The sequence below is a fragment of the Argiope bruennichi genome, chromosome 7, assembly GCF_947563725.1.
Source record: "Argiope bruennichi chromosome 7, qqArgBrue1.1, whole genome shotgun sequence".
Lineage (NCBI taxonomy): Eukaryota > Metazoa > Arthropoda > Arachnida > Araneae > Araneidae > Argiope > Argiope bruennichi.
In genome coordinates, this window is record NC_079157.1 from 17470902 (window position 1) to 17490403 (window position 19502).

At 30.8% G+C, this 19502-nt stretch overlaps 1 protein-coding gene across 2 annotated transcripts; it reads left to right on the forward strand.

The window, feature by feature from the left end:
* The first annotated feature begins 902 nt into the window (after positions 1-902).
* On the forward strand, positions 903-16834 carry LOC129975319 (zinc finger protein 569-like). 2 transcript variants are annotated; one of them, XM_056088378.1, is made up of 3 exons: positions 903-981; positions 7674-7743; positions 13026-16834. In XM_056088378.1, the coding sequence occupies exon 3, from the start codon at positions 13540-13542 to the stop codon at positions 14698-14700; it is 1161 nt and encodes a 386-aa protein (XP_055944353.1). In that variant the 5' UTR covers positions 903-981; positions 7674-7743; positions 13026-13539; the 3' UTR covers positions 14701-16834. The 2 variants fall into 2 exon arrangements, with proteins under 2 accessions (XP_055944353.1, XP_055944354.1); XM_056088379.1 differs by lacking the exon at positions 7674-7743 and having other exon boundaries at positions 934-981.
* The last annotated feature ends 2668 nt before the right edge of the window (positions 16835-19502 follow it).

The window sequence follows — 19502 nt, forward strand, 5'->3', positions numbered from 1 at the left end:
TTACATGGAATCTTTAAGTGGAAGATTTATTAAATTCTTAGAAAAATTAGGAAACAAGACGCAAATAATCCTGTATTTTATGAACTAGGATTACAATGATATTTGGAATATATAATTATTGTATTTTTTATTCTCACTTCAAATTACTACAAAAATAAGATCTAGAATTTGTAATTTTTTATCAGCTGATCTTTCAATTAAAAAAAAAGAAGAAATTTTTTTAACTAAAATACTCAACCAAAGAAGATATGAAGAAAAACAGCAGCTTCAATTAATATGCTGGTTGATACTTCCTTGTTGCTCAAAAGCCCTTTTTAAAATGATTTCAAATGTTATTCTCAGAAATTCCTCAAAGTAAGTAATTCTAAATTATTATATCAAATTCATATATATGGGTATTTGAATACTAACATTTTTAAATAAAGCATTTAAAAAAAAATAAGGTTAATCTTTATTTAACTTTAAATATAAGAAGAAAAAAAAACGTAACCATACTTTCTTAATTTACATCATAAATATAGTACTGAAGACACATTAATTTTACTGTCATTTTTCAGGAAATCTCATTAAATATTTAAAAAACCAAAAATCAACCCTATTTTTAAAGTTTGAATTACAAAACAATTTATTTATAAAATACTTTTTTAATTAACTTTCAAAATACGTTGAAAAAAAAAACTTTCCTACTTTTTTTTAGTAGTTGTAAATGATAAAATATTTTTAACAGTTTTGATTCTCTAAACACGAAAAAATTCTTCATCCTGATGATGCTCCTAACGTAAGCGGATAGCGAGAGAACGATCATGAACCATAGTGAATATTACTTATTTTTTCCAGTAAAATCGGAGCATGCTCAGTGACACTCAACCCGTTCAGAAAAAGTCTGTTAACATTGTATGATCGTTCTTTCGCTATCCGCTTCTGCTATCGCTCGCTTTGTTTACCACTTGGTGATAACCCTTGGCAATCATCTAGATCTTCGTAAGTATCCCCAACTAATGTTGTAAATGAAGCCAATGCAAATTTTTTGTAAGATTTATAATTATATGAAATTATTTGCTATGAAAATATATTATATAGCCGTAGAACAGTGAACAAATGAGAAAAATAATCAATGGTTGCTTTTCCCACACCATGCTATTTACATTCTTTCTCCTACTGTTGTTTTGAAATTAAGTTGTATAAATTTCAGTTTTCAACTAACAATATTAATTACTCATATTATAATTTTAATCATTTTCCATAGATTTCAACATGTAAAAACATAGAATGATTAGTGAATGTAAGAAAAATAAAATATATTATGTATTTACATGAATGTCAGAGATGTTATATTTACTGTTTTATGTAATCCACTGTTAAACTAGAAATATTTCCAAAAATTTTAAGCCCAAAAATTATTTACAATTCCAAAACCTTAAAGAGTTCTTACTGCTCTGCTATTAGAAACTGACTGGCCGCAGTAGAAAATAGACCATTGATTACTCTTGAATTGTAAAAGCAGAAGGGGTTAGTGTTCCAGGCCTTTAAAACAATTGTATTGTTTCTTCAGAGGCCCGTTAGTGTCTTGTTTCTTCTCTAAGCGTGAGAAAATCATTCAATCCAGCTTCTTCTATGTCTTTAAGTTATGTTAAAAAGATGCAAGAGCTGCAATAAAAATTACTTGGATTATATTTGGTAAGAAATTGTCAGCAAATAATTTGCATGCTGAGGCTTTCAATGGAAATGAAACTGAAAATATCTGTTAAGTAGAATATGACAGTTCCATTTCATTAATTAAGAAACATAAAATTCTTTGAAGATAAAGAGCCTAATTTAAAGAAAAATTCTTATCCATCAGAATAGTATTAACTGTTATAACAGTAAAAACCACATTTTTGTACTGTGCATATTCCTATAAAATTTATTTTTAAGATTATAATGCAGATTTCTTTTGATTTGCTATATCAAAACTCTCAGCAGCCAAATGTGATTTAGCTAATACCCCTGGCACCTAATTTGTTCAATAAACATTCTCACACAGATTGATTTGGGGACAGAAATGTTTTTTAAGTATTCTCGTTATTGCTTTTTTGTGGGTAAAGATAATTTTTGTTATGTGTGAAAGAGAAACTCATGCATTCCAGTGTGCTGAAGAAACTGAGCTTGAATGATTTTAGGAATAAGAGGGTTTAAAAAAGGTTACTCAAAGTGTGAAATGTTACATGTGTTTTTGACAAGTTCTGCATGAATAAGATTACTATCAATTTTAAATTTTTATGAAATTTTGATTAAAATAATCACAAAAGAACTATCTGAATTTACATGTTCTCCTGTCAGTGATTGAATTATTAAACCTATTTGAGTAGTAATATAATAGCAACTCTTTTAATTATAAAAATGAAAAAAATTTTGCTGTGAAAAATATTAAAGCTTTTTGCAATTTAGTACCTCATTTCAGTCTTCTAGAATAATATAATCAGTTAATTCTAAGTGATATGGTATCTAATTTTTAAGAGAATAAAAACAAGGAATCTAAGTTTAAGAATTTTAGAAATCACATATATATATGTCTTCTTAAATAAAGGAGATGATGACTTCAAGTTGACAAAGAATGACCTGCAAACAAGATATCGAAAATATTTATTTTTTCAGCCATCGATACTTGTTAAACATTTAATATAAATCCCTGCTTTAAAACATACAGTTGTGTGTATTTGGAATAATATGGTTGAATTCTTTTGTGACTTCCTGAGCAATTCTGATCTTTTTATGCCATCAAAATTTGATAACATTCTAGATGTAATAGGATAGTAGTTATTTGTAGATACATGGATATTTGTATGATAATATAAAAATTAATAACTTTCTGATTCACTTCACTACAATAAGTTTTTTTTTATCTAGGTTTTTGGGTTTCTTTTCTTATCTTTAATAACATAAATTATGAAAACATAACTATATATTTATATATATATGTAAAATATGTTGGAAACAGTGTTAGCATCTTTTTATGGGCATGTTTGAAATAATAATTGAAAAAGTATAATTTATATCAGGGAAGTAGAGAAAATTTTAGAATAAAGTACTTAGGCTAATATAAGATAAACATTAGGAAAATGAACGCGAGACTTACTTGTTCATAATGTTTATTTTTCATAAGCATTTGCACTATTAATGTATACAATATGTATCTCATTATAAAAATTATTTTGTATTAATCTATTAAGGGAATTAAATTCAGCTATTAAGTAGCTGAATTTTTTTATGTATGTTTTTTATAGGTGATAAATTTATTATTATTTGAAAAATCTACTCTTTAGCTTGATTTGATGCATACTAGTGGAAATCTCTACCATGTGCCTTATTTTTTTTTTTACTCAATCTTTGCGATATCTTGTTTGCATTGTTTTGTGAATGTAAGCTGATTTATCATGAGGAGAAAACAAAACACACTAACTTTATTAAGTACAAAATCCAACTTTAAAAATTCTGAAATATTGATAATTAGCAGAAGATTTTTTTAATTACAGTTTTTAAAAATTATAATAATCTTTTATTTGTTTATTTTGCATTGTTGTAATCATCTTCGGCTTATCTTGTTTGCATTGTTTTGTGAATTTAAACTAGATGATCACCATGAAAAAGAAAATGTATTTACTTTAAAAGGTCAGAAGTATACTTTAGAAATACTGAAATATGCTAGGATAATTTAATTATAAATACAGTAGAATGGAATAAAATGATCTTAATATTAGTTATTTTCAATTTGTAGAGATCATACCATAGGAGTGGTGAGATTTCTTTCTGACAATGTGCAGGTAGAAAAAAAATGTAAAAATGACCACTTAAAAAAAAGGACAAGGCTTAAGAATTAGAGTGGTATAGAGCAGGAATGGCGAACCTTTAAGGATCAACGTGACATTTTTTTCTAAAGAAATGTTTTATGAGGTATAAACATACTGTCAAAAACTTTTTACTTGTGATTATTGAAAAGATAATAAAATTAAATACTAACAACTGAAAACTTTTTATTTACTACGAGAAGGCCTAAGAAGTTGATGGTATAGAGTATGCTGTATATAATTGAAACAATTTAAAAATTGCTCTTTTGTAGTGAACATAATATTTCACAAATTTTTTTGCTTACTTGCTAGCTTGTATGATTTGAAATAAGCCCTTAATATATGAAACAGTATGCGGTTTCTCTACCAAGATGTAGTTAAAAATACAATCTTCTCTATGCTATAATAATGTCTGATTTTTACTTTTTCTCCTCTTAAAAAGTTTTTTGCTGTTGCTAGAGCATTATTTTATTATCATAAAAATTTATCTCTGTCAGTCTTTTAAAATGAAAAAATAAATTCTTTAAACTATTTAAAGCAATTACAAAAATTACATTAAAAAAATGTGGAATTTGATGACCATAGGGAGCACTTATGCCTTGTCCTGAATTTATGTGTTTTGGGATACTTATTTCATCATGTATATAAATAAGAGGAGCACCTATTTTAATGGGCAGATCTCAGGTATTTCTTTAATTGCAAATTGCTTGAGGAAATATTTTTTTTATGCACCAGAATGCTGGCATAAAAAGGAATAATTTTGTAATTCATATTTTCTCCAAAGTGTACAGTGTGATGCTTTTACTTTTCATTCTTTCTCTGATATCTTTCTAAGTTGCTATACTTTGTTTGCCACCAGATTTTTTTCAACAGTACTGTTGTTTCTCCATTTTACATTTTGAATGCTCTTTATGAAGACAAGCTGCAACCATATCTGCTGTTAGAACCTCTGTGCATATTTTATGCTATTTTTTTCGCTCTAAGCTGAACGTATTGAAAGCATATCGAATTTTGATTCCTTCAAAGAAACTAAAACAGCTTTTGAAGGAATTGACATTTTATCGCATTCTTTTGAAACTGAAGGCGTTTCACTATCTATGTTCAAGTTGAAGCAAGTATATTGTGTAGCGTTTGCTCAGCTACTAAAAACTCATTTCTTTATTTCAACTTTATTGACCAAGAAAAGTGTATCTTAAATATGAAAATTAATTATTTATGTTTAAATACATATAATTTGTTTTAATTCTAAAAATTGGCTAAAGTCTAGTCTGGGAAAAAAATTGATGTGAATTGTAAATATTTGTGGAGGGGGGGGGGTATCTTTTATCTGCACTTGGTTTTTGTAATTTTTAGATAATGATTTCTTTTGTTAATTTTCTGGCACTGTATATTTATTTTAAAGCTATTATTTTAATAATTTTCATGCTTTATCCTCTTTTTGAACTGTATAATATTATTCAAAGTGAAATATTATTTTTCTTCAAATATCAATACTGTTTGTAAATTGTTAATGTACAGTACATGATTTTATTTTTAGCTCCTAAATTTTCATAAAAGTTGAAGTCAAGATTGTTTAAGAAATTATAAATTCTAAATTAATAAAAATTCAGCTCTTGCTTGGTTTGTTTTTTATATCTTTTAATTTTAAAACACTTCAAAAATTAAGAATATTTTTTCAAAATGGAAAGAATAGGAAATTACTTAGATTATGATGTTTGTCTGTATAATTGATCCCATTAAAAGAATCGAAGGAATATTTTTCAGACAGTTCAAGGAGGATTTTCGTCATTAATTATTATTATCGAGAACACCCCTCATATGTCTTTACTTTCTAAAACATTAATCAAGAAAAATCATAAACTTACAAAATTATTTTCTCTGCAAATTAAGAAGCTGCTATTTCATAGCAAAATAGGCTACGCAAATAATTAACTGAAGAAGTTCCAACCGTCTCCCTTTAGCTAATTTATTTACTTTATTATCTTTTTTTCTTCTTTATTTAGTTGCATATGCACTATGTAAAGTTTGAGATGTCAGGAAACCGTTGAGACAAAGCATTTGTGTCATTTTTTAAAATTTGACGAAGGGACAAAAAGGTCCCATGCACTGTATGTAATCTATTTTGTTCCTCCAGATGCTTCTAATGATTTGGAGGGGGGGGGGAAATACTACATTTTGCTCATGGGCCAATGATAAGCAATTAATATCTCATTAATTCATCCCCACCCCCCTCCGTCAATAAAGGCATCCCATTTGTGAGGTATAAAGTGATTCTTACAAGGGGAAGTGAGAAGAGTGTCTTCATAATATCTAATTCTTGAAATAGTTTAATTAATCAGTTGAATAAATTAGATGTATTTCTCGGCTGTTAGATTATATTATTCAACAACCTTCTAAAGATATAAAAATTTAGGTTTACTTTATAATATTATTAAAAAAATGTGATAATCCGACTTCAGTTATATTCTGCATTCCTGGTAACGTTATTCCTCGTATTAATTGCCTAAATATTAAACAGAATCTTTCTTAGCTTTCAACAACAAAAGAAAACCACATGACTAAATATTTGACGGAACAGTTGAAGCAATTTGAACTTTTTTGGCACGAACTGCATTACTGTAAATTAATCAAAATATGTCTAACAAATTCGTGTGTGTGTTGTTTCTTACGGCACTTGCATGAACAAGCCCGCTGTTACGAAGACAGCGATTAAAGCCGATAGGGGAGCGTCACTTGTTTTAGTAACGCCAAATAGGGCCAAGAGTACGACTTTGCCTCGCACGCATCACTCATTAACTTGCTCAACCCCTTTTTACAGGAGTGCACATTCACACATCTCACAGATAGAACAGAGGAAGAACAACCATGGTCGAAACCAGGACGACCTGATCACGTGGAAGACTCGCTACTCATATGCCAGGACAACGGCAACATTTTCGTGACTTGTAAAACAATATTTTTAAAATGGCAATAAAATATTGTTTAATTGTAAATTAATTGAAATGTGTGTGTGTGTGGGAGGGGGACCACATTCGAAGTTGCTCTTTTCTACCACCGAAAATATTTGAGCCGAATTTAAGGTGCTCAGATCGACCTGTTTGTCTGTACAGCTTATACTTCTCCTCCATTTTTCGTAGAGATAACACAGATTAATTTAACTTCAATGGGAATGGATGTTTGTGATTTAAAGGCTTGCATAATTTGCTGTCGATCTATCGAATTTCGCCGAGGCATACTTCGTTGAAAAACGGTTGGCACCTGTTTTCGTTGTTGTTTTTAATAAAACTGAAATTTACTTTTCGGGATTAATTTCCGCAGCTGATATTGTGTAAAAGGTATTTTAATCTTTATTTTTAAATTCTACAGCTTGCCTTGTGATGAATGCGGGTTTTAAAATGCGGTAGTTTACATCATAAAGTTTAATGAATGCATATCTTTCTAGCCTATTTTTAACAATATTAAAATTCAATTATTAATATAATATGTAAATTTACATCTCTTTCTTGCAGGAAAATTTATTCGAATTTTTTAAAAAAATTTACGACTGCCTTCTAATTTTTGAAAATTAATTTTTTGAATTTTAAACACTTTATTTCTGAGTGGTCTTTTTTACACAAGCTGCTTATCTTTTTTAAAAACATAGTTTAAATTAATGTGATTTATCTTTTGAATTCATCTATTTAAAAGAGAAAATTGTTTACGCATTAAAAAATTTAATTTTATGTATAAAAAAATTAAAAAGTTCTACAATTAGATTCCTTTGTCTAAGGTGATAAGCACCTTTGCCGGGTCTTGCCTGTTGTCATATTATGTTCTAAAACCTTTTTTTTTTTTTTTTTTTTTTTACAGTTGTTACCTGCAGTAGTGCGAGGAGACTAACGTATACAGCATGTAAAAGCTGGTAATTTTGTATATAGAGGTATGTGGATTTTAATTCATTAGAAGAAGGAATAATGAAAATAGTTGTTTTAGAGAAAAATATATACAATAAATTACATATATTTCATATATATCAGAATTTTTAAAAAGTAATATAAAATGAGTTATCTCAATGCCATTGGCTTCATAAATGTGGCTAAATATTTAATGGCCAAAATTGTAGAAAAAAATTTTTCGGATAAAACTCCCCTCATTTTTGGGATTTGATGCGTCATAAGTTTTGCATCAATTTTAAGATCGTTTAACCAAGAATTCTATAAAATAATTTTTGTAATGGATGTTTATATTGGAAAAGCAGTGGTAAAGAAATAAAAAGGAAACAGAAATAAGGACATAAGCAAAAAGTCTTCTTTATGACAGTTAATTCTTATTTGGACGAACTTGAATATCGTCCCTTGTAGTTCATCAATGCTTTTAGTTCTTCAGCTGTTATGAGGTGAATCATTATTTCATCAATTGCGTTTTAATAGCTAGATTACTTCTGTGTAACAAGTTTCTTAGTTTTCTTGATAAATTTTCTATTTGGATAAAACTGCGAAATACGATCGCCTTGAAATCAGTTTTTACATACAATTGCTATATAACATAGTTAATTCCTGATAAATTATATATTCTATAATACCTGGAAAAGACAGACTGGCAGTTTTGGAATGAGTATTTCATTTATGAACTCTGGGGCATATATATTCTCATCACTCACACTTACCCTGCCCGTGAATTTTGTTGCTATATGACCCCTGATCATAACACTAAGAGGGTGTTTAACATCGGTGTCATGTAATCAGGAGTTACTATTTGTTTTATTATCTTTAGACGACCACTTTTCGACTTTTCTGTCTAACTAATGGGTGAGACACTGAGGGAATACTCATTTCCGGAATTAGCTTAATTACTAAATGCAAACAGCCCTCCTTTTATCTGTCCTCTCACCCCTGTTTGGTTGCATTAAACCCATTCTAAAGCATTAGCAAAAGCGCCAAGGGTTTTAGAATCCGTTGGCAAACAGTGCAACGCACAATACAAACAATTAACACTTTATCATATTTAATGTACCGACTGACACATATATGCATGTAAAAGATTTAATTAGTGTGCGAACAGTATTGCATGCGAAAGCATCAGACTTTGAATAAACATTTGTATTACTGATCAAAAGTATTGCAAGTTTGGGAAATTTCACATTTTTTCAAGAATAAGCCCCCCCCCCAAAGTAATATTTTTTTCATTTAAAGTGATATTTTTTTATGTCAATATATTAAATTGGTCTGAAGGCAAGATATAATTAAGCTATTGAACAAAAAATAAATTGATTAATTTAAAAAAAAAAAAAAAAAATGCAAGCAAAATGTACAGGTTATCAGTATCGGAGTTCATTTTGTTTCCCCGGGATAAAATGAAGTGAAGTAAAAATTTCAAGTTCTGTTCATTAGGAAAGATAATAAAAATGTTCGAGTTAAGAGAAAAACATGCAATATTTAATTAGGTTGCCTCTGACTTCAATCACAGCATCCACTCTGTTAGATATTGAATCCACAAGGTTTTTCCAACACTTTTTTCTTTATTTCATGGTGCCAAACTTTAATTATTGTTTTTTGAAGTTCTTGTTTTATTCAGGAATGGTTCTGAGATATTTTTTTCCCCCATTATGCTCTATAAATTCTCAGTGAAGTTTAAATTCTTCAACATTCCTGGTGATGCTAAAAAATTAAAACAGTGTTTTATAAATGGAGTTTTAACCTAAAATAACGAATATCTCGATATAGAGCTTCAGAACTGAAATGAAATGAAATGAGATTTAAAAGTAATTTTAAAGTTTGTCTTATCTTTTTCGACGTATGGTAGCGTACTTGAATTTGCGGAAATACCGATTTCTGCCTTGGGCACATGTCACGAGCACTACGAAGCAATTGATCCTTCAGTACATCAACATACTTGTCACAATTCATGGTTTCTTCTACAAAATGAAGTCGTCCTGTTGACTGATATGCATGCATCCACACACCATTGTGCTTTCTGGGTGTTTTGATATACACACTAGTCATTTTGGCTTCATAGTCTCCTTTGCTTTGCGCCAAACGTGACAAGGCTCTTCAGATATTAAAGAAAACTGATTTTCGTCTCTGAATATAACTTGTCTCTATTCCGAAATAATTCAATTTTTGTGCACCTTGCTGTTCTCCTATCGTATTTTCCATATTGCTTTCGTCAATAGTGTTTTTTTTTTTTTTTTTTTTTTTTTTTTCCCTAAGTATTTGTGCTTTATAACCATCTTCACAGAACCTCCTGCGAACTGTTCTCGGATTGGCAATGACATACGTGAACTCATTCCATTCTCTTTCAAATATAGCAAAACTTGCAAATCTATTTTTATGGCATTATCATGTCAATGTAGCATCAAACTGCTCACACTCGACTGCTCAACAAATGAAATGAAATCCTCCGCAGTCGGAGCGATTTTATAATAAATTACGAGGATGAAAAAATCAGTGCATTCGATTGCTTCATAATAGATGACGTAATAGCTTCAAACTTCACCACATTTATACTAGAAAATATTACTTTTAAGGAAAAAATATTACTTTTGACGGCCTTATTCTTAAAAAAAAAAAAAAAAAAAAAAAACGTGAAATTTCTCTAACTTGCAATGCATTTGACCAGCTGTGTATTTCATTGTACGCAAAGTATCGAGAGAAAACATCAATCAATTTAAGATACTTTGCATATCCTTGATGATTATGATAAGTATTTTCTTTTGGATGATGATTATAATTTAATAAGGACACTTTCTCTAATATAAGAACTTCTTCAGATATTATTTCAAACTAGCCTCTTTTGACGGCCATCTGTCGCATGGAGAACATTGACTGTATTTCGCTCCATTTCATTATGCATTACTTGATGTTTCATTTTCTGAACACAATATCTTTAGGTACCAAATTGTTGCAGACATTACAGCCGTGTTATTTCAGAATCAATATTCTGTTTTTTTCGTTGTGTATAAAGTTCCATACCATCATAGTGTTAATAATTTTGGCTTCATTTGTTTTCTAATATTTGTCATACTGAAACTTCGCTTAGTTATATCTCACACACACTACTCAAGTTTTTTACAAAATCATTTTCCGTAATATTGCAACAAAATGTAATGTTTCTTTTGAAACAGAATGTATTGTTCGAAATTAGATTTGAAAAGAAAATTATTTTCATCAAACCAAAAAAAAAAGTCGCTACTCATTGGGGGGGGGGGGGGGGGTCGTGGAACTGCACAGTAAAAAAATTGGTATCTTCAAAAAGAAAATTTTTATATTATCATTTTAGAGTATTTCATAAATCAATTTAACAAAATAATGTTGTTGAGAGTTTGCATGAAAAATACCAAAATTTAACTCAATTTTGATATTTTCAATTCATCAAAAGTTTCAAAAAGCATTACTTGGGGCACATTCCAACCCGGCAAACAATATTTGTGCCAAATTTCGTTTCCTTTGACCAAACAATTTATCCTGTGGCACGCCAACTCACAAATGCTCGTTCTCTTTTTTTCTAAGTATATATACATAATGCAGTTCATTTATCTCTTACTAGCCGCCTTTGGCGACCAGCCGGTTCGCCAATCTTAAAGCACGTTAAAATTTTAATAATTCAATATTTTATGGTAACTCCCATTTTAATTGCTTCTTCATTAAAATATTTTAAAACTTCAAATTTTAATATTCAAATAATTTACTCATAATATTATAAAGACCTTCAGCCATAACGTAATATGTATCTCTCTAATTTTCTGTCAGCTCCCGTAGAATTTATGCTTTAAATTAAAGTGGAAATGATTAAACTGCAATTAATAGAATAATGTTTTATTTACTGAAACGACGCATTATTTTTAAATGTGAGTACTGAAAACAGAGTCGCTGAGTATTTAAACCTTATGGGCACTAAAGAATATTTTTCTTAATTTATATAATATCTCAAGAAGTTTTCAACAAAATTTTCTCAGATTCATCATGAACAGATCGATTAATTAACAATGTTTAGTTTTAAATGCATCAAACACTAAAAAATTAAACAGAATCGTTTGAAATAATCTGTTGAAAACATATTAAGCCTTCAAAACCAAGTCCGGTATCGGAACACAATGCGCATGCGTGAATTTTCAGTGCCAATTATAGTAACGCAAATGCGGGAATTTTCTACTCCAGTTGGGATAACGCTTTGCAGATTAGAAATTTTTTAATTTCCTTTATTCTGTTTTATTTTTATTCAAAAGTACTTTAGAATGAATCTGAAAGATCGATTAATTAACAACGTTTAATTTTAAATGCATCAAACATTAAGAAAATAAACAGAATCGGCCGAAAACGTTTTAAGCCTATCCTCTTTAGCGTGGGAAAAAAAATTGAAGCCTTACTCATTTGGCGGTTGGGAAATGAAAAGATTTTTTTGGCGGGAAAGTTAGTTTTTAATTAATAATTAAAATTCTAATTAAAAATTATAAGAAGGGACCCTAGGTGCACATTCCCGATCTCCAAGGTATGCATGTGCGAAATTTGGTAGCTGTATGTCGAACAGTCTGGCTTGTAGAGCGCCAACACACACACACATACATTGAGCTTTATATAAGTATAGATGAAATGGGATGTTGATAGTTTAAAGGATGTGTTATTTTTTCTGCAACTATTAAATTTCTTTCAAGTCTACTACGTGAAAAAAACGTTATGAAACTCTATTTCTTTCCTTATTCTTTTCTCTATTATTTCTCTCGCTCTGTTTGTGTGTGCATTCGTGCTTGCGTGCGTGTGTTTGTGTGTATTTAACTAAATTAAACTCTGCTAATTATCAGGAATATAACAAAATGTAATTCTACAACGAGTTTCTTTACTTTAGCTTAAAATTCAATAGATTAACATTTACATCAATTCAATTAAATGCATAAACAAATTTTAACATATTAAAGCGAATTTTTAATAATATGTACTATAAAGGATTTACTTCTTGATGTGAGATTCGATTGATTTTTTGTTCATATTTATAACTAAGACGTGAAAGTACTGTATGTTTTATTTATATTACACATTATAATAAATAAGTAGCATAATACGTTGGGTGTTAAAGATATATTGCATAGTGCGTTATATACACAATATATATATTATGATAAATTGTAACACATTGCCAAAATATTTTTAATTTTTGTAGGCTTGTAATTTTATTAATTTTGAACATTTAACTTCAGGTGCAAAGATTAATAAAATTTATCTTTTTTAGGTTATGGAACCAACGAACAGAGCAAAAATATTGCCTATAAATCTTCAAGATTAAATATATGAACAATAGAAGTTTATCAATTCCTGCTTGTCAGCCAATATGCTTTGGGTTAAATATATGCAGTTAACGCTCTACTTTTCAACAAGGCTTACCATCTCATCCATTCAGATGTTGTGAAGAACAGTTATATATGCAAAGAAAGCAAGCAGTTCTCTGAAAAATTAAAAATATATATATTCTATTGATTTTTGTAAAATATATATAATGCACAATATCAGCATATCTAATAGATGGTTCTGCTTAACTTAATACGTACTTATGTTTTATCATGATGAAAACTTTTAATCCGATCTAACTTGTGTTGCAGAAGATTTTCTAAAACGCATGCTTTAGCGAGGCATATACGAACACCTGTGAAAGAAAAGCCTATCCGAGGGTCATAGAATTTAAAATATTTTCTAACCAAAGGACTCATATTTGGAATATATGCAAGTTTACGAAAGAATTCTGAAAAATGTGTAGTAAAATCTTTTCTACGCAGGAATATATAATACCACAAATCTCGACGCATGTTAAAGAGAAACAATTTGTTTGTAATGTGTGCGATAAAATATTTTCTCACAAAGGAAATTTAAAGACACATTTAATGACGCATACGAAAGAGAAACCGTATGTTTGTGTTTGCAATAAAGCGTTTTCTTTACTGGGAAATTTAAAGACTCATTTCCGAACGCATACGAAAGAGAAACCGCATGTTTGTGAGATTTGCAGTAAAGCGTTTTCTGAGCTAGGAAGTTTAATGAGACATTTAAGGACGCATACCAAAGAGAAACCGTATGTTTGTGAATTTTGCAGTAAAACATTTTCTGTGCCGGGAAATTTAAAGACACATTTACTGACTCATACGAAAGAGAAACCATATATTTGTGAGATATGCAATAAAGCGTTTTCTCTACGGGGACATTTAAATATACATTTAAAGACGCATACCAATGAGAAACCGTATGTTTGTGAGGTTTGCAATAAAGCGTTTGCTCTACGAAGACATTTAAAGAGACATATGAAGACGCATACGAAAGAGAAACCGTATGTTTGTGAGGTTTGCAGTAAAGCATTTTCTGAGCTAACAATTTTAAAGAATCATCTTAGCACGCATACCAATGAGAAACCGTATGTTTGTGAGGTTTGCAATAAAGCGTTTTCTCTACGAGAGCATTTAAAGAGACATATGAAGACGCATACGAAAGAGAAACCGTATGTTTGTGAAGTTTGCAGTAAAGCGTTTTCTGAGCCAGGAAGTTTAAAGAGACATTTAAGGACGCATACCAAAGAGAAACCGTATGTTTGTGAGTTATGCAGTAAAACGTTTTCTGAGCTAGGAAGTTTAAAGACACATTTGCTGACTCATACGGAAGGGAAACCATATATTTGTGAGATATGCAATAAAGCGTTTTCTTTACGAGGATATTTAAAGACGCATACAAAAGATAATCTGAATGCTTGTAATGTGTGCGATAAAGTATTTTCTCATAAAGGAAATTTAAAGAGACATTTAAGAACGCATACCACAGAGAAACCATATATTTGTGAGGTTTGCAGTAAAACGTTTTCTGAGCCAGGGAGTTTTAAAGAGACATTTAAGGATGCATACCAAAGAGAAACCGTATGTTTGTGAGACCTGCAGTAAAGCGTTTACTTAGAAAAGAAGTTTAAAAATTCATTTATTGACGCATACGAAAGAGAAACCATATATTTGTGATGTTTGCAATAAAGTGTTTTCTCTACGGGAATATTTAAAGACATTTACTGACGTATACGAAAGAGAAACCATATGTTTGTGAGACTTGCTGTAAAGGGTTTTCTCATAGAGTAAATTTAAAGAAACATTTGTTGACGCATACGAAAGAGGAACCGCACTTTTGAAACTTATGCAATAAAATTTTTTCTGGTGAAAACGTTTTATATTAATATTTTCTGACGCTTGCGAAACTAAAACTTCTGTGTGTAATAAAGCATTTACTGCAAGAGTAAATTTGCAGTTCCATTTACGAACCGATTCTAAAGAGTGGCTGTAGTGTTTATTGGTTGAAACATTATAAGGAGATGGAGAAATTTATTGACGCATTCAAAAGTAAACTCGCATGGTTGTAAGGTGTGCAACAAAACGTTTTCTCTGCGAGGAAATATGAAAGTGCGTTTATAGGTTCATACGAAATGAAAATAAGAGCAATAAAGCCTATTCTAAATCGGTAAGTTTAAAGCCATATTTAATTACGCATGCAAGGAAACCCCGCATGTTTGCTATGCATGAGGCCATTTGATGTTGCACTTACTGACACATACGAAAGAGAAATCTTATATATGTGTTTGGATTTTGGCCATAATATTTAATTCAATGACGGCGTAAAAAAATAACATATTTATTTAAAGGAAACATTAAGAATTTTTTTACCGGTTAATCTAATACATATATTAATCTCAGAAAAACAAAAGAAAATGCAGTTGGCTCGTGCATCACATGATTAATTTGCGTGCACGAGAATGCAGCTTAAACTGCGATGCCATCTTGATGAAAGCAGAATCATCACAGTACTCCCATAAAATCTATGAGTGCCCCGCCCCCCTCTCTTAGTATAGCAGCCCTCTAATCTCGTTACCTCTAATTCCAGTGGTTCTAATCGACGGCAAGATCTGGTTACATAAGGTGGTAGAGTAGAATTCGTAGAGAACTCAAGAGTCAACGGAGAAGGCTGAAGTACTGATTGCTTTCAAGATGGAATTGCAGCTGATGGTGGCGATACGATTGGTGCAGATGACTAAGAATTTTCGAAGAACACATGCTTCACATGATCAATGCCGAACGTAGATTCTTTGCCGTTCTGCTCAGTTGTGAAGGTTTTATTAGTACGTCTGAGTACACAGTAAGAGCCATCATACGGTGCTTACAGGGGTTTCTTAATGTCGTCGTGGCGCACGAACTCATGAATACAAGACTCTAAAACGTGATGTTTGAACACTTTTTTTTTTTTTATTATCATTAGATGCAACTGATGCAAGTTTCAGTTGCCCCATCGCAGTTCGTAAGTTTTGTAAAAATCCATGAAGTTCAACGTTAAGGGAAATGGTCGCAGAAGTTCCGCAGATCATTTCAAGAAAGGGTTACACGAATCCTGCTGATGCGCACCGCAGATCTTCCTTTAATGCCCTTCTGAGTGCAAGTAAAACTAGTGGAATTTATTCAATCCGTTTCGCGGGTGCCATAGATCTGAGACTTTGTTTTAAAGAACGATGAAATCGCTTTATTAATTATTTATTACAATTATTTGCAACTGATCTCGAGAAATTTCGTTGCAGATATTAAAAAGAAATTATATATATGACATTTTTTTGAAGATTTTCTATAGTCATTATTGATTACGAGTTTAATGAAGCACACATAACACCACTTCATGTCCCTGCAATTATAACCTACTGATTATTATTTAAATAGTGTTTAGTTTAGTTATATTAACGTCCCGTTTAAAGCAATACTAGGGCTATTTTGGGACGGACCTCGTAATTTTGAACCTCGGTCAGATGATGAGGACGACACGTGAGCTGACACCCCCCTCTCCACACCAGCGGGAGGACATTTCGTCATGACGGAAAAACAGAAACACATACAGTTTGTAATTACAAAGTTCAGAAAAAAAATAATAAAAGTAATAAAATAAGTAAAAATAAAAAATTATAAAACTTTTAACAAAAAAAAAATGCTAAAAATAAGGACAGAAAATAAAATAAAAAAAAGAACAGGCAAAAAAAAAAAAGCCATGTACAAACATGAAAGTAATAGAAAATGAATATGTATGTGTATAATACTACTCTTGGAAATAGCGTTCTTTAAATCTGAATAGATCTTGATTTCCTTCGAGATGACGAATGATTCTCTGCATTTTTATCCCGGATCTTTGGAAAGAGGCATCACTACGTAACCAAATTCGTTCTAGTCCAAACCTTGGCTTGGTCTTGTACTCTGGTTTTGTTGTCTTCTAATATTATGATGTGTTGTGGAATAAGCATACAAATAAATCAAAATGTGAATATTTTTAGTGTTTTGTTTACCTTTTTCTAATGACGTAGGTTTAACATGTCATTTTTTGACTTTCTCAATCTACACTTGGCCTGGATTTTTTTTAATCTTTATTAGTTTTAGTTGTATTAACATCCCGTTTTAAAGCAACACTAAGGTTGTTTTGGGACGGTCCTTGTAATTTTCTACCGCGGTCAGATGGCGAGGACGACGCCTGAGCAGGCTCCCTCCCACCAAATTTCCACACCACATGAGCGGGAGGACGTTTGACTCAGACGAATTTAACGTTTACCACATCCCCTTACACAACGGTTCTTCGTTGGAATCGGTTTTCGAACCTGAAACCCTCCGATTCCAAAGCCGAGACCTTATCACCAGGAAACCGCGGCCCAAACTTGACCTGGCAATTAGACTGATTTCTTTTAATTTTCACGAAAGAAAAAACGTACGCCTTTCACGCGAGTAGTGAAATGCTTTTTTTTTTATTTCCTTACACAAATTTCGGAAACATTTTCTGACACATCGAAAAGAGAAATAATATTTTTGCGATTTAAGTAATAAAGTATTTCCTTTACATATCTGAAGAGGTTTTTACTAATGCTTGCCTAAAACTTTGACGTATTCTGTGAAGCTTTACCTCAGAGACCCGTTTCAGAAAGCATTTAACAATAAATGTAAAAAGTGAACTAAACGAGTATGAATTTTATGTTGAATTATTTTGTCTGAAAGAAAATTCTTAAAAAATATTTACTGAGAAATTGAAAGGAGAATCATTGTGAATTTGACATTTTTTAAAGAATTTTAAACAGGTGCCTTCACGTCCTATTTTGCTGGGGCCGTGGTGGCCTGGTGGTAAGGTCTCGTCTTGTGAGCCGTAGGGTTTCAGGTTCGAGACCTGATTCCACCGGAGAACCGTCGTGTAAGAGGGTCTGTTGCACGTTACATCCGTCATGCTAAATGTCCTCCCGCTGGTGTGGTATGGCGTGGACAGGGGGGTGCCAGCTCAGATGTCCCCGTCTTCTGACCGCGGTTTAAAATTAGGAGGTCCGTCCCAAAATAGCCCTTGTGTTGCTTTACAATGGGACGTTAATATAAGTAAACTAAACCTATTTTGCTGAACCATATTGACACAGCGCCATTTCACCCATGGTAGTGAGTTTTTGAACTTTTTTGACAGAAAAGAAATTCCTATGAACTCCTTTAAATTATTACCAAGTTAGATAATATTTGGTCCAGTGGTTTTCCTGTTATGACCATTTGAAAACGGAAATTTAATTAAAACCAACCTGTAGTTTTGCATTGTTACCAAACCAGCATTACACGCCATGTTGCTGTAATACCCCGGGAGTTCCTTCGCTTTACCATTGAAAACAATATCAAGCGCTTTCAACTCCTAATTGATGTCAATGGTACACATGCTGAAAACATTCTGCAATTGAATAAATTTTAATTATTTTGACGGATTTTTTGTCTTTCTTTAGGCGTCACGATTCCCCCTTGGAGATGAAAATTTCATCTACTTTTTTTTTAATTCCAGAAATCTTTTCCCCGTAGTCCAAATAACATACATACCAAGTTTCACCAAAATCCGATTGGCGGAACAGATTTTAGAAGAGTTTGAATAGAGTCACTTTAATTATAACCACCCTACATGTATGTAATCACAATATTTAAAGTGAAATTATCTCTTGTATTTTATTTGCAAAAAAAATTTATCGAAAATAGTAAATGTAATTTGGCGAATAAATTGTAATAAAGCTACAATATTTCTTTGAAAATTTAATAAAAATTGTATAATTTTTAAATTTTGAAAATTAATTTTATGAATTTCAAATGTTACATTTTTATATTTTCTTTTTCAATTCTTACTATTAGTTCACACTCTCTCTATATTTATATATATTGTTCAAATTTTCAATCGTTCATAAAATACTTTTTATTCATCCAATCAAGTTCAAATACATTTTTTAAAACTTGTAGTGGATAACACTTGATATTTATACAGTTTTTTCAAATATTCATTCATTAATTAACTTAAATAATTCATAACTTCAAAAAATGAATGACAATTATTTATAAAGGACTTTCTGAAATATAGTGTAAAAAGAAATTTGTCTTGCAATGGCAAAGTTGGTAGAGCGTCGGAGTAGAATCTTCATGTATTCGGATCGAATCTCGTCGAAGCATAAAATTCTTTTATTTGATTTTCAAATAATTTTTATTATTTTAAATAGAGTTTTAGCAGTGTGGAATGAAAATTGAAATCAAGAGGCAGTAGCTCATTCGGTAAAATGCAATGATTTCAGTATTTTTCACGTGAAGGTGAAGAATGCGAGTTCAGTTCTTGCGAAAATCAATAATTTTTTGATAAATTTTTGTATAAGTAGGAATTGATTTTTTTAAAA